Here is a 14,100-nt window from a genome sequence, read left to right on the forward strand (position 1 = left end):
CCTTGGTGATGAACTAGCAGGGGCCATCTGGCGCATATGCAATGGGTGGATGGTCGGTTACCTTATGTCAGTGGTGGGGGGTGGAGTGGGGGGCATGGTAGCTGCTGCAGAAAGTGATGGTCACTCACACTGGGCTAAAGTTACTAACAGAACCTTTGAGCTACTAGGAAATCTTTGGTAAAATAGATAATATAAGAGAGTCATTAATAAATCCAATAGGGAATTGAGAAGAAACCTCTTTACGAAGAGAGAAGTTAGAATTGGAACGAGCTATCACATGGAATAGTTGACGTGAATAGCACAGATGAATTCTAAGTGAAGCTGGAGAAGCATATGATAGGGGAAGAAATAGAAGAATATATTGATAGGATTAAATGAGAGTGATGGGAGAAAGCTCATGTGAGGTATAAACACCAACATGGACCTTTTGGGACAAATGGCCTATATCTGTACTGTAAATACTTTGTAATAAATGTCTTTATTAATCTGGAGATGCTGTAGGTATTTGACTTTGTAGTGAAGTAACAGCAAGAATAATAAGTCTAGAGTGAAGGAAGGTAATCTGATGGTGGGACTGTTGTTAAGTGCGGAATGGAAAGATTGATTTAATTGAGTACGATGAGTATGTCTCAGAGGGTTTGGGCGGATAGGGGCTCTGGTCTCCTCCTCCTCCTCCTGTACTTGTTGCTGTCGAATGGTTATTGGCCTGAAGGGTTAACTCTGTTTCTTGTTCCACAGATGCTGCCAGACCTGCTCAGTATTTCAAGCATTTTCTGTTTTCTTTTCAGATTTCCAGCATCTGCAGTATTCTGCTTTTGGAAAGGTATTGCGGGTGTTTCTTTGGGTGCCTCAGTGACCTCCCTGATAAATCAGTGTATTGCAACCTAAGAGATGCTGCTGATCTCACCTGTTGCAGTCTGAAAGAAACCCATGGCATAAAGTTGAGGGCAACAGTGACCTTGATAACCGTTAAGCAGTGCTGTCACAGTGCAGATGGCATAAGCACTCATTCCCAGATCTCGAAGTCTTCTGACCACATGGTAAGAGCATAGCTCCAAGAAAATTACAGTTAAACGCAGAAAAGCTTCACATCAGACTTTAGTTTTCCCCTTTAAATCAGCAACCAATAAAACGCAGGACAATAATCATCAGTGCCAGCTTTTTGTGGAGCCAGCATGACATCAACCTGCAACCAGTGACAGTAGGGAACAGTTGGTTACAGGTCTGGGTAATGTCATTTAACGTCAATTTAAATGACCTTGGGACACTATGGGGAACAGTGCTGCTAAAATTGAACAGAAAGTCTGGGTGCAGTGCAATCATAAATGTTACAACACAGGAACAGGCCTTTTGGCCCAACCAGCCCATGTTGTAGCAAATACCTAGTGTAACAGGTCTTCCTCCATATTCCTTCTGCATTCTGCCTGTAACTTATGCACATTTCTGGGGGAGGGAAGTGTAAACGGCCCCTTTAGCTCTCAGTGAAAATACCACATTCTTCTTTTCTTGGCATCATGCCAGGTGTGCACAATTTATACTGTAAAACTACTTATTTACTTCAACCTTCTTTCTCTGATCCTCAAATCAGCTTCATCTTTTGAAGATCAATATCAAGCAATATCAAAGATCCTTATTAAGATACATTTACTTACGGCCCAGGCATTATCCTTGTAGATTTGGCACAAGAAATGCACTTGAATCGCTCAAGTAACTGTCTGAAATTGGATAACAGTTAAACAGGTTAACAATGCTAAATTCATCAAGGTGGTTTTAATATCATTTATCTGCACTCTTTTTAATACGCAGTTTCAGTTCATTTGGAACATTTTTTGCGGACGCGATGTTTTGTTTTCACAATGTTTTCTTTCAAACATTTTCTCTTCTAAATGATCAAATCAATACACATCCATGAATAAACTAGTTATTGTTCGACGATTGCAGTTACTTGTGCTGTTCATCAATCAAATCACAGCGAAGTGAAAGAAACTAAAACAAAATGTACATCTCTGGCAATTTTCCTCCATCCAGTGAACCTCCACAAATCTACTGCTGTCTATTCCTCAAAAACACTGTCACTAAATTCAAGTTCCTGTCACAGGGTTCTTAAAGTGCTCCAATTTCCAACCATCTATACAAGTCCTTCGCGCATTACATCGTAAGATGGCTCCGAGAGTTTCTTTGTGGCTCCTTCCTTTTTACAACCTTTCCTTGCTGCTCCTATACAATTTTATCTTGACAAGTTGGCAGATCAACTGTCGACCCCAGTATCTAACAGTCACGATGTTCAACAGTCTTGAGCACAGAAGATAGATGAGTTAATTACAAGTTCATACAGAACTTTCCTGCAGAAGATTAAATGGTAGGATATATTTCATGATAGGGAGATTGTGCAGTGTGTGGGATTATTGAATTTGACAGGTCACTTGGCCTTTTGACAAGTCATATCCTTAGTGTTCCTTTCAGTTGAAGGGTCTAATTCAGGGGTGTCCAAACTTTTCGCATGGAGGGCCACAGACAATTTTGTCTTACATAAAGGACATGTCAGAAAGATAAAGGCATTAAAAATTTATCTTACAATTAATGAAAACGACAATAAAATATGCAGTTTTGTGAAGAAACTTTCAATGAGCAGATTAATTTTTGACTTACTTTCTGGTCACTGTGTTGGACACTGATTTAGTGAGATACCTGGCATTTTTTGCTTGCACAAGTAGTCAATGTTTGACCGCGCACTTGTTGTAATGATGCGGAATATTCTGGATAGATGATCATCTGCCAGGAGTGATCTTGCTCACTCTCTCTCCCTTCCTTTCTCACCCTCTCTCTGTCTGTCCCTGTGTCCCCCCTCTGTGTTGTTCCCCCCTCTCCCCCTGTGTCATCCTCGTTCTTTGTGTCCCTCTTTCTCTGTACCCCCTCTTTCTCTCTGTTCGCCCCTCTGTCTGTGTCCCCCCTCTCTCTCTCTCTGTCTGTCGGCCCCCTTTCTCTGTCTGCTCCACCCTCTCTCTCTCTGCCCCCGACACACTTTCTCTCTCTCTCTCTCTCAGACCCACTTTCTCTCTCTCTCTCTCTGACCCACTTTCTCTCGCTCTCTCAAACCCACTTTCTCTCTCTCTCTCTCTCAGACCCACTTTCTCTCTCTCTCTCTCTCAGACCCACTTTCTCTCTCTCTCAGACTCACTTTCTCTCTCTCTCTCTCTCAAATCCACTTTCTCTCTCTTTTTCTCTCAGACCCACTTTCTCTCTCTCCCGCTCAGACCCACTTTCTCTCTCTCCCGCTCAGACCCACTTTCTCTCTCTCTCTCTCAGACTCACTTTCTCTCTCTCTCTCTCTGACCCACTTTCTCTCTCTCTCTCTGACCCACTTTCTCTCAGACCCACTTTCTCTCTCTCTCTCTCTCAGACTCACTTTCTCTCTCTCTCTCTCTCTGACCCACTTTCTCTCTCTCTCTGACCCACTTTCTCTCAGACCCACTTTCTCTCTCTCTCTCTCTCTCTCTCTCAGACCCACTTTCTCTCTCTCTCTCTCTCAGACCTACTTTCTCTCTCTCTCTTTCAGACCCACTTTCTCTCTCTCTCTCTCAGACCCACTTTCTCTCTCTCTCTCAGACCCACTTTCTCTCTCTCTTTCTCTCAGACCCACTTTCTCTCTCTCTCACAGACCCACTTTCTCTCTCCCTCACAGACCCACTTTCTCTCTCTCTCTCTTTCAGACCCACTTTCTCTCTCTCTCAGATACACTTTCTCTCGCTCTCTCTCTCTCTCTCAAACCCACTTTCTCTTTCTCTCTCTCAGACCCACTTTCTCTCTCTCTCTCTCTCAGATCCACTTTCTCTCGCTCTCAGACCCACTTTCTCTCGCTCTCTCTCTCTCTCTCTCTCAAACCCACTTTCTCTCTCTCTCTCTCTCTCAGACCCACTTTCTCTCTCTCTATCTCAGACCCACTTTCTATATCTCTCTCTCAGACCCACTTTCTCTCTCTCAGACCCACTTTCTCTCTCTCTCTCAGACCCACTTTCTCTCTCTCTCTCAGACCCACTTTCTCTCGCTCTCTCTCTCCCAGACCCACTTTCTCTCGCTCTCTCTCTCCCAGACCCACTTTCTCTCGCTCTCTCTCTCTCTCTCAAACCCACTTTCTCTCTCTCTCTCTCTCTCTCAGGCCCACTTTCTCTCTCTCTCTCTCTCAGACCCACTTTCTCTCTCTCTCTCTCTCAGACCCACTTTCTCTCTCTCTCTCTCTCTGACCCACTTTCTCTCTCTCTCTCTCTGACCCACTTTCTCTCTCTCTCTCTCTCTCAGACCCACTTTCTCTCTCTCTCTCTGACCCACTTTCTCTCTCTCTCTCTCAGACCTACTTTCTCTCTCTCTCTTTCAGACCCACTTTCTCTCTCTCTCTTTCAGACCCACTTTCTCTCTCTCTCTCTCAGACCCACTTTCTCTCTCTCTCTCTCAGACCCACTTTCTCTCTCTCTCTCAGACCCACTTTCTCTCTCTCTCTCTCAGACCCACTTTCTCTCTCTCTCTCTCAGACCCACTTTCTCTCTCTCTCTCTCTCTTTCAGACCCACTTTCTCTCTCTCTCAGGCCCACTTTCTCTCTCTCTCTCTCTTTCAGACCCACTTTCTCTCTCTCTCTGACCCACTTTCTCTCTCTCTCTCAGACCCACTTTCTCTCTCTCTCTCTCAAACCCACTTTCTCTCGCTCTCTCTCTCTCTCCCAGACCCACTTTCTCTCTCTCTCTCTGACCCACTTTCTCTCAGATCCACTTTCTCTCTCTCTCTCTCTCTCTCAGACTCACTTTCTCTCTCTCTCTCTCTCTGACCCACTTTCTCTCTCTCTCTGACCCACTTTCTCTCAGACCCACTTTCTCTCTCTCAGACTCACTTTCTCTCTCTCTGACTCACTTTCTCTCTCTCTCTGACTCACTTTCTCTCTCTCTCTCTGACCCACTTTCTCTCAGACCCACTTTCTCTCTCTCTCTCTCTCTCTCTCTCTCAGACTCACTTTCTCTCTCTCTCTCTCTCTCTGACCCACTTTCTCTCAGACCCACTTTCTCTCTCTCTCTCTCTCTCTCAGACCCACTTTCTCTCTCTCTCTCTCTCTCTCAGACCTACTTTCTCTCTCTCTCTTTCAGACCCACTTTCTCTCTCTCTCTCTCAGACCCACTTTCTCTCTCTCTCTCTCAGACCCACTTTCTCTCTCTCTCTCTCAGACCCACTTTCTCTCTCTCTCACAGACCCACTTTCTCTCTCTCTCTCTTTCAGACCCACTTTCTCTCTCTCTCAGACACACTTTCTCTCGCTCTCTCTCTCTCTCTCTCTCTCAGACTCACTTTCTCTCTCTCTCTCTCTGACCCACTTTCTCTCTCTCTCTCTGACCCACTTTCTCTCAGACCCACTTTCTCTCTCTCTCTCTCTCTCTCTCAGACTCACTTTCTCTCTCTCTCTCTCTCTGACCCACTTTCTCTCTCTCTCTGACCCACTTTCTCTCAGACCCACTTTCTCTCTCTCTCTCTCAGACCCACTTTCTCTCTCTCTCTCTCTCTCTCTCAGACCTACTTTCTCTCTCTCTCTTTCAGACCCACTTTCTCTCTCTCTCTCTCAGACCCACTTTCTCTCTCTCTCTCTCAGACCCACTTTCCCTCTCTCTTTCTCTCAGACACACTTTCTCTCTCTCTCACAGACCCACTTTCTCTCTCCCTCACAGACCCACTTTCTCTCTCTCTCTCTCTTTCAGACCCACTTTCTCTCTCTCTCAGACACACTTTCTCTCGCTCTCTCTCTCTCAAACCCACTTTCTCTTTCTCTCTCTCAGACCCACTTTCTCTCTCTCTCTCTCTCAGACCCACTTTCTCTCTCTCTCAGACCCACTTTCTCTCGCTCTCAGACCCACTTTCTCTCGCACTCTCTCTCTCTCTCAGACCCACTTTCTCTCTCTCTCTCTCTCTCTCTCAGACCTACTTTCTCTCTCTCTCTTTCAGACCCACTTTCTCTCTCTCTCTCTCAGGCCCACTTTCTCTCTCTCTCTCTCTCAGGCCCACTTTCTCTCTCTCTCTCTCTCAGACCCACTTTCTCTCTCTCTCTCTCTCTGACCCACTTTCTCTCTCTCTCTCTCTGACCCACTTTCTCTCTCTCTCTCTCTCTCAGACCCACTTTCTCTCTCTCTCTCTGACCCACTTTCTCTCTCTCTCTCTCAGACCTACTTTCTCTCTCTCTCTTTCAGACCCACTTTCTCTCTCTCTCTTTCAGACCCACTTTCTCTCTCTCTCTCTCAGACCCACTTTCTCTCTCTCTCTCTCAGACCCACTTTCTCTCTCTCTCTCAGACCCACTTTCTCTCTCTCTCTCTCAGACCCACTTTCTCTCTCTCTCTCTCAGACCCACTTTCTCTCTCTCTCTCTCTCTTTCAGACCCACTTTCTCTCTCTCTCAGGCCCACTTTCTCTCTCTCTCTCTCTTTCAGACCCACTTTCTCTCTCTCTCTGACCCACTTTCTCTCTCTCTCTCAGACCCACTTTCTCTCTCTCTCTCTCAAACCCACTTTCTCTCGCTCTCTCTCTCTCTCCCAGACCCACTTTCTCTCTCTCTCTCTGACCCACTTTCTCTCAGATCCACTTTCTCTCTCTCTCTCTCTCTCTCAGACTCACTTTCTCTCTCTCTCTCTCTCTGACCCACTTTCTCTCTCTCTCTGACCCACTTTCTCTCAGACCCACTTTCTCTCTCTCAGACTCACTTTCTCTCTCTCTGACTCACTTTCTCTCTCTCTCTGACCCACTTTCTCTCTCTCTCTCTGACCCACTTTCTCTCAGACCCACTTTCTCTCTCTCTCTCTCTCTCTCTCAGACTCACTTTCTCTCTCTCTCTCTCTCTCTGACCCACTTTCTCTCAGACCCACTTTCTCTCTCTCTCTCTCTCTCTCAGACCCACTTTCTCTCTCTCTCTCTCTCTCTCAGACCTACTTTCTCTCTCTCTCTTTCAGACCCACTTTCTCTCTCTCTCTCTCAGACCCACTTTCTCTCTCTCTCTCTCAGACCCACTTTCTCTCTCTCTCTCTCAGACCCACTTTCTCTCTCTCTCACAGACCCACTTTCTCTCTCTCTCTCTTTCAGACCCACTTTCTCTCTCTCTCAGACACACTTTCTCTCGCTCTCTCTCTCTCTCTCTCTCTCAGACTCACTTTCTCTCTCTCTCTCTCTGACCCACTTTCTCTCTCTCTCTCTCTCTCAGACCCACTTTCTCTCTCTCTATCTCAGACCCACTTTCTATATCTCTCTCTCAGACCCACTTTCTCTCTCTCAGACCCACTTTCTCTCTCTCTCTCAGACCCACTTTCTCTCTCTCTCTCAGACCCACTTTCTCTCGCTCTCTCTCTCCCAGACCCACTTTCTCTCGCTCTCTCTCTCCCAGACCCACTTTCTCTCGCTCTCTCTCTCTCTCTCAAACCCACTTTCTCTCTCTCTCTCTCTCTCTCAGGCCCACTTTCTCTCTCTCTCTCTCTCAGACCCACTTTCTCTCTCTCTCTCTCTCAGACCCACTTTCTCTCTCTCTCTCTCTCTGACCCACTTTCTCTCTCTCTCTCTCTGACCCACTTTCTCTCTCTCTCTCTCTCTCAGACCCACTTTCTCTCTCTCTCTCTCTGACCCACTTTCTCTCTCTCTCTCTCAGACCTACTTTCTCTCTCTCTCTTTCAGACCCACTTTCTCTCTCTCTCTTTCAGACCCACTTTCTCTCTCTCTCTCTCAGACCCACTTTCTCTCTCTCTCTCTCAGACCCACTTTCTCTCTCTCTCTCAGACCCACTTTCTCTCTCTCTCTCTCAGACCCACTTTCTCTCTCTCTCTCTCAGACCCACTTTCTCTCTCTCTCTCTCTCTTTCAGACCCACTTTCTCTCTCTCTCAGGCCCACTTTCTCTCTCTCTCTCTCTTTCAGACCCACTTTCTCTCTCTCTCTGACCCACTTTCTCTCTCTCAGACCCACTTTCTCTCTCTCTCTCTCAAACCCACTTTCTCTCGCTCTCTCTCTCTCTCCCAGACCCACTTTCTCTCTCTCTCTCTGACCCACTTTCTCTCAGATCCACTTTCTCTCTCTCTCTCTCTCTCTCAGACTCACTTTCTCTCTCTCTCTCTCTCTGACCCACTTTCTCTCTCTCTCTGACCCACTTTCTCTCAGACCCACTTTCTCTCTCTCAGACTCACTTTCTCTCTCTCTGACTCACTTTCTCTCTCTCTCTGACCCACTTTCTCTCTCTCTCTCTGACCCACTTTCTCTCAGACCCACTTTCTCTCTCTCTCTCTCTCTCTCTCTCTCAGACTCACTTTCTCTCTCTCTCTCTCTCTCTGACCCACTTTCTCTCAGACCCACTTTCTCTCTCTCTCTCTCTCTCTCAGACCCACTTTCTCTCTCTCTCTCTCTCTCTCAGACCTACTTTCTCTCTCTCTCTTTCAGACCCACTTTCTCTCTCTCTCTCTCAGACCCACTTTCTCTCTCTCTCTCTCAGACCCACTTTCTCTCTCTCTCTCTCAGACCCACTTTCTCTCTCTCTCACAGACCCACTTTCTCTCTCTCTCTCTTTCAGACCCACTTTCTCTCTCTCTCAGACACACTTTCTCTCGCTCTCTCTCTCTCTCTCTCTCTCAGACTCACTTTCTCTCTCTCTCTCTCTGACCCACTTTCTCTCTCTCTCTCTGACCCACTTTCTCTCAGACCCACTTTCTCTCTCTCTCTCTCTCTCTCAGACTCACTTTCTCTCTCTCTCTCTCTCTGACCCACTTTCTCTCTCTCTCTGACCCACTTTCTCTCAGACCCACTTTCTCTCTCTCTCTCTCAGACCCACTTTCTCTCTCTCTCTCTCTCTCAGACCTACTTTCTCTCTCTCTCTTTCAGACCCACTTTCTCTCTCTCTCTCTCAGACCCACTTTCTCTCTCTCTCTCTCAGACCCACTTTCCCTCTCTCTTTCTCTCAGACACACTTTCTCTCTCTCTCACAGACCCACTTTCTCTCTCCCTCACATACCCACTTTCTCTCTCTCTCTCTCTTTCAGACCCACTTTCTCTCTCTCTCAGACACACTTTCTCTCGCTCTCTCTCTCTCAAACCCACTTTCTCTTTCTCTCTCTCAGACCCACTTTCTCTCTCTCTCTCTCTCAGACCCACTTTCTCTCTCTCTCAGACCCACTTTCTCTCGCTCTCAGACCCACTTTCTCTCGCTCTCTCTCTCTCTCTCAGACCCACTTTCTCTCTCTCTCTCTCTCTCTCTCAGACCTACTTTCTCTCTCTCTCTTTCAGACCCACTTTCTCTCTCTCTCTCTCAGGCCCACTTTCTCTCTCTCTCTCTCTCAGACCCACTTTCTCTCTCTCTCTCTCTCAGACCCACTTTCTCTCTCTCTCTCTCTCTGACCCACTTTCTCTCTCTCTCTCTCTGACCCACTTTCTCTCTCTCTCTCTCTCTCAGACCCACTTTCTCTCTCTCTGACCCACTTTCTCTCTCTCTCTCTCAGACCTACTTTCTCTCTCTCTCTTTCAGACCCACTTTCTCTCTCTCTCTTTCAGACCCACTTTCTCTCTCTCTCTCTCAGACCCACTTTCTCTCTCTCTCTCTCAGACCCACTTTCTCTCTCTCTCTCTCAGACCCACTTTCTCTCTCTCTCTCTCAGACCCACTTTCTCTCTCTCTCTCTCAGACCCACTTTCTCTCTCTCTCTCTCTCTTTCAGACCCACTTTCTCTCTCTCTCAGGCCCACTTTCTCTCTCTCTCTCTCTTTCAGACCCACTTTCTCTCTCTCTCTGACCCACTTTCTCTCTCTCTCTCAGACCCACTTTCTCTCTCTCTCTCTCAAACCCACTTTCTCTCGCTCTCTCTCTCTCTCCCAGACCCACTTTCTCTCTCTCTCTCTGACCCACTTTCTCTCAGATCCACTTTCTCTCTCTCTCTCTCTCTCTCAGACTCACTTTCTCTCTCTCTCTCTCTCTGACCCACTTTCTCTCTCTCTCTGACCCACTTTCTCTCAGACCCACTTTCTCTCTCTCAGACTCACTTTCTCTCTCTCTGACTCACTTTCTCTCTCTCTCTGACCCACTTTCTCTCTCTCTCTCTGACCCACTTTCTCTCAGACCCACTTTCTCTCTCTCTCTCTCTCTCTCTCTCTCAGACTCACTTTCTCTCTCTCTCTCTCTCTCTGACCCACTTTCTCTCAGACCCACTTTCTCTCTCTCTCTCTCAGACCCACTTTCTCTCTCTCTCTCTCTCTCTCAGACCTACTTTCTCTCTCTCTCTTTCAGACCCACTTTCTCTCTCTCTCTCTCAGACCCACTTTCTCTCTCTCTCTCTCAGACCCACTTTCTCTCTCTCTCTCTCAGACCCACTTTCTCTCTCTCTCTCTCAGACCCACTTTCTCTCTCTCTCACAGACCCACTTTCTCTCTCTCTCTCTTTCAGACCCACTTTCTCTCTCTCTCAGACACACTTTCTCTCGCTCTCTCTCTCTCTCTCTCTCTCAGACTCACTTTCTCTCTCTCTCTCTCTCTGACCCACTTTCTCTCTCTCTCTCTGACCCACTTTCTCTCAGACCCACTTTCTCTCTCTCTCTCTCTCTCTCAGACTCACTTTCTCTCTCTCTCTCTCTCTGACCCACTTTCTCTCTCTCTCTGACCCACTTTCTCTCAGACCCACTTTCTCTCTCTCTCTCTCAGACCCACTTTCTCTCTCTCTCTCTCTCTCTCTCTTTCAGACCCACTTTCTCTCTCTCTCAGGCCCACTTTCTCTCTCTCTCTCTCTTTCAGACCCACTTTCTCTCTCTCTCTGACCCACTTTCTCTCTCTCTCTCAGACCCACTTTCTCTCTCTCTCTCTCAAACCCACTTTCTCTCGCTCTCTCTCTCTCTCCCAGACCCACTTTCTCTCTCTCTCTCTGACCCACTTTCTCTCAGATCCACTTTCTCTCTCTCTCTCTCTCTCTCAGACTCACTTTCTCTCTCTCTCTCTCTCTGACCCACTTTCTCTCTCTCTCTGACCCACTTTCTCTCAGACCCACTTTCTCTCTCTCAGACTCACTTTCTCTCTCTCTGACTCACTTTCTCTCTCTCTCTGACTCACTTTCTCTCTCTCTCTCTGACCCACTTTCTCTCAGACCCACTTTCTCTCTCTCTCTCTCTCTCTCTCTCTCAGACTCACTTTCTCTCTCTCTCTCTCTCTCTGACCCACTTTCTCTCAGACCCACTTTCTCTCTCTCTCTCTCTCTCTCAGACCCACTTTCTCTCTCTCTCTCTCTCTCTCAGACCTACTTTCTCTCTCTCTCTTTCAGACCCACTTTCTCTCTCTCTCTCTCAGACCCACTTTCTCTCTCTCTCTCTCAGACCCACTTTCTCTCTCTCTCTCTCAGACCCACTTTCTCTCTCTCTCACAGACCCACTTTCTCTCTCTCTCTCTTTCAGACCCACTTTCTCTCTCTCTCAGACACACTTTCTCTCGCTCTCTCTCTCTCTCTCTCTCTCAGACTCACTTTCTCTCTCTCTCTCTCTGACCCACTTTCTCTCTCTCTCTCTGACCCACTTTCTCTCAGACCCACTTTCTCTCTCTCTCTCTCTCTCTCTCAGACTCACTTTCTCTCTCTCTCTCTCTCTGACCCACTTTCTCTCTCTCTCTGACCCACTTTCTCTCAGACCCACTTTCTCTCTCTCTCTCTCAGACCCACTTTCTCTCTCTCTCTCTCTCTCTCTCAGACCTACTTTCTCTCTCTCTCTTTCAGACCCACTTTCTCTCTCTCTCTCTCAGACCCACTTTCTCTCTCTCTCTCTCAGACCCACTTTCCCTCTCTCTTTCTCTCAGACACACTTTCTCTCTCTCTCACAGACCCACTTTCTCTCTCCCTCACAGACCCACTTTCTCTCTCTCTCTCTCTTTCAGACCCACTTTCTCTCTCTCTCAGACACACTTTCTCTCGCTCTCTCTCTCTCAAACCCACTTTCTCTTTCTCTCTCTCAGACCCACTTTCTCTCTCTCTCTCTCTCAGACCCACTTTCTCTCTCTCTCAGACCCACTTTCTCTCGCTCTCAGACCCACTTTCTCTCGCACTCTCTCTCTCTCTCAGACCCACTTTCTCTCTCTCTCTCTCTCTCTCTCAGACCTACTTTCTCTCTCTCTCTTTCAGACCCACTTTCTCTCTCTCTCTCTCAGGCCCACTTTCTCTCTCTCTCTCTCTCAGGCCCACTTTCTCTCTCTCTCTCTCTCAGACCCACTTTCTCTCTCTCTCTCTCTCTGACCCACTTTCTCTCTCTCTCTCTCTGACCCACTTTCTCTCTCTCTCTCTCTCTCAGACCCACTTTCTCTCTCTCTCTCTGACCCACTTTCTCTCTCTCTCTCTCAGACCTACTTTCTCTCTCTCTCTTTCAGACCCACTTTCTCTCTCTCTCTTCAGACCACTTTCTCTCTCTCTCTCTCAGACCCACTTTCTCTCTCTCTCTCTCAGACCCACTTTCTCTCTCTCTCTCAGACCCACTTTCTCTCTCTCTCTCTCAGACCCACTTTCTCTCTCTCTCTCTCAGACCCACTTTCTCTCTCTCTCTCTCCTTTCAGACCCACTTTCTCTCTCTCTCAGGCCCACTTTCTCTCTCTCTCTCTCTTCAGACCCACTTTCTCTCTCTCTCTGACCCACTTTCTCTCTCTCTCTCAGACCCACTTTCTCTCTCTCTCTCTCAAACCCACTTTCTCTCGCTCTCTCTCTCTCTCCCAGACCCACTTTCTCTCTCTCTCTCTGACCCACTTTCTCTCAGATCCACTTTCTCTCTCTCTCTCTCTCTCTCAGACTCACTTTCTCTCTCTCTCTCTCTCTGACCCACTTTCTCTCTCTCTCTGACCCACTTTCTCTCAGACCCACTTTCTCTCCTCTCAGACTCACTTCTCTCTCTCTGACTCACTTTCTCTCTCTCTCTGACCCACTTTCTCTCTCTCTCTCTGACCCACTTTCTCTCAGACCCACTTTCTCTCTCTCTCTCTCTCTCTCTCTCTCAGACTCACTTTCTCTCTCTCTCTCTCTCTCTGACCCACTTCTCTCAGACCCACTTTCTCTCTCTCTCTCTCTCTCTCAGACCCACTTTCTCTCTCTCTCTCTCTCTCTCAGACCTACTTTCTCTCTCTCTCTTTCAGACCCACTTTCTCTCTCTCTCTCTCAGACCCACTTTCTCTCTCTCTCTCTCAGACCCACTTTCTCTCTCTCTCTCTCAGACCCACTTTCTCTCTCTCTCACAGACCCACTTTCTCTCTCTCTCTCTTCAGACCCACTTTCTCTCTCTCTCAGACACACTTTCTCTCGCTCTCTCTCTCTCTCTCTCTCTCAGACTCACTTTCTCTCTCTCTCTCTCTGACCCACTTTCTCTCTCTCTCTCTCTCTCAGACCCACTTTCTCTCTCTCTATCTCAGACCCACTTTCTATATCTCTCTCTCAGACCACTTTCTCTCTCTCAGACCCACTTTCTCTCTCTCTCTCAGACCCACTTTCTCTCTCTCTCTCAGACCACTTTCTCTCGCTCTCTCTCTCCCAGACCCACTTTCTCTCGCTCTCTCTCTCCCAGACCCACTTTCTCTCGCTCTCTCTCTCTCTCTCAAACCCACTTTCTCTCTCTCTCTCTCTCTCTCAGGCCCACTTTCTCTCTCTCTCTCTCTCAGACCCACTTTCTCTCTCTCTCTCTCAGACCCACTTTCCTCTCTCTCTCTCTCTCTGACCCACTTCTCTCTCTCTCTCTCTGACCCACTTTCTCTCTCTCTCTCTCTCTCAGACCCACTTTCTCTCTCTCTCTCTCTGACCCACTTTCTCTCTCTCTCTCTCAGACCTACTTTCTCTCTCTCTCTTCAGACCCACTTTCTCTCTCTCTCTTCAGACCCACTTTCTCTCTCTCTCTCTCAGACCCACTTTCTCTCTCTCTCTCTCAGACCCACTTTCTCTCTCTCTCTCAGACCCACTTTCTCTCTCTCTCTCTCAGACCCACTTTCTCTCTCTCTCTCTCAGACCCACTTTCTCTCTCTCTCTCTCTCTTCAGACCCACTTTCTCTCTCTCTCAGGCCCACTTTCTCTCTCTCTCTCTCTTTCAGACCCACTTTCTCTCTCTCTCTGACCCA

At 47.6% G+C, this 14,100-nt stretch overlaps 1 protein-coding gene across 3 annotated transcripts in view; it reads right to left on the reverse strand.

Moving 5' to 3' along the window:
• Positions 1-14,100, reverse strand: part of LOC137383216 (glutamine-rich protein 2-like) — a 190,684-nt gene that overhangs the window by 81,940 nt on the left and 94,644 nt on the right. For all 3 annotated transcript variants that reach the window (XM_068055707.1, XM_068055706.1, XM_068055708.1), the window contains exon 12: positions 1,653-1,715. In XM_068055707.1, the coding sequence (XP_067911808.1) occupies positions 1,653-1,715 (63 nt within the window). The remainder of the gene's footprint in view (positions 1-1,652; positions 1,716-14,100) is intronic.

This window comes from Heterodontus francisci, chromosome 24, assembly GCF_036365525.1.
Source record: "Heterodontus francisci isolate sHetFra1 chromosome 24, sHetFra1.hap1, whole genome shotgun sequence".
Classification (NCBI taxonomy): Eukaryota; Metazoa; Chordata; class Chondrichthyes; order Heterodontiformes; family Heterodontidae; genus Heterodontus; species Heterodontus francisci.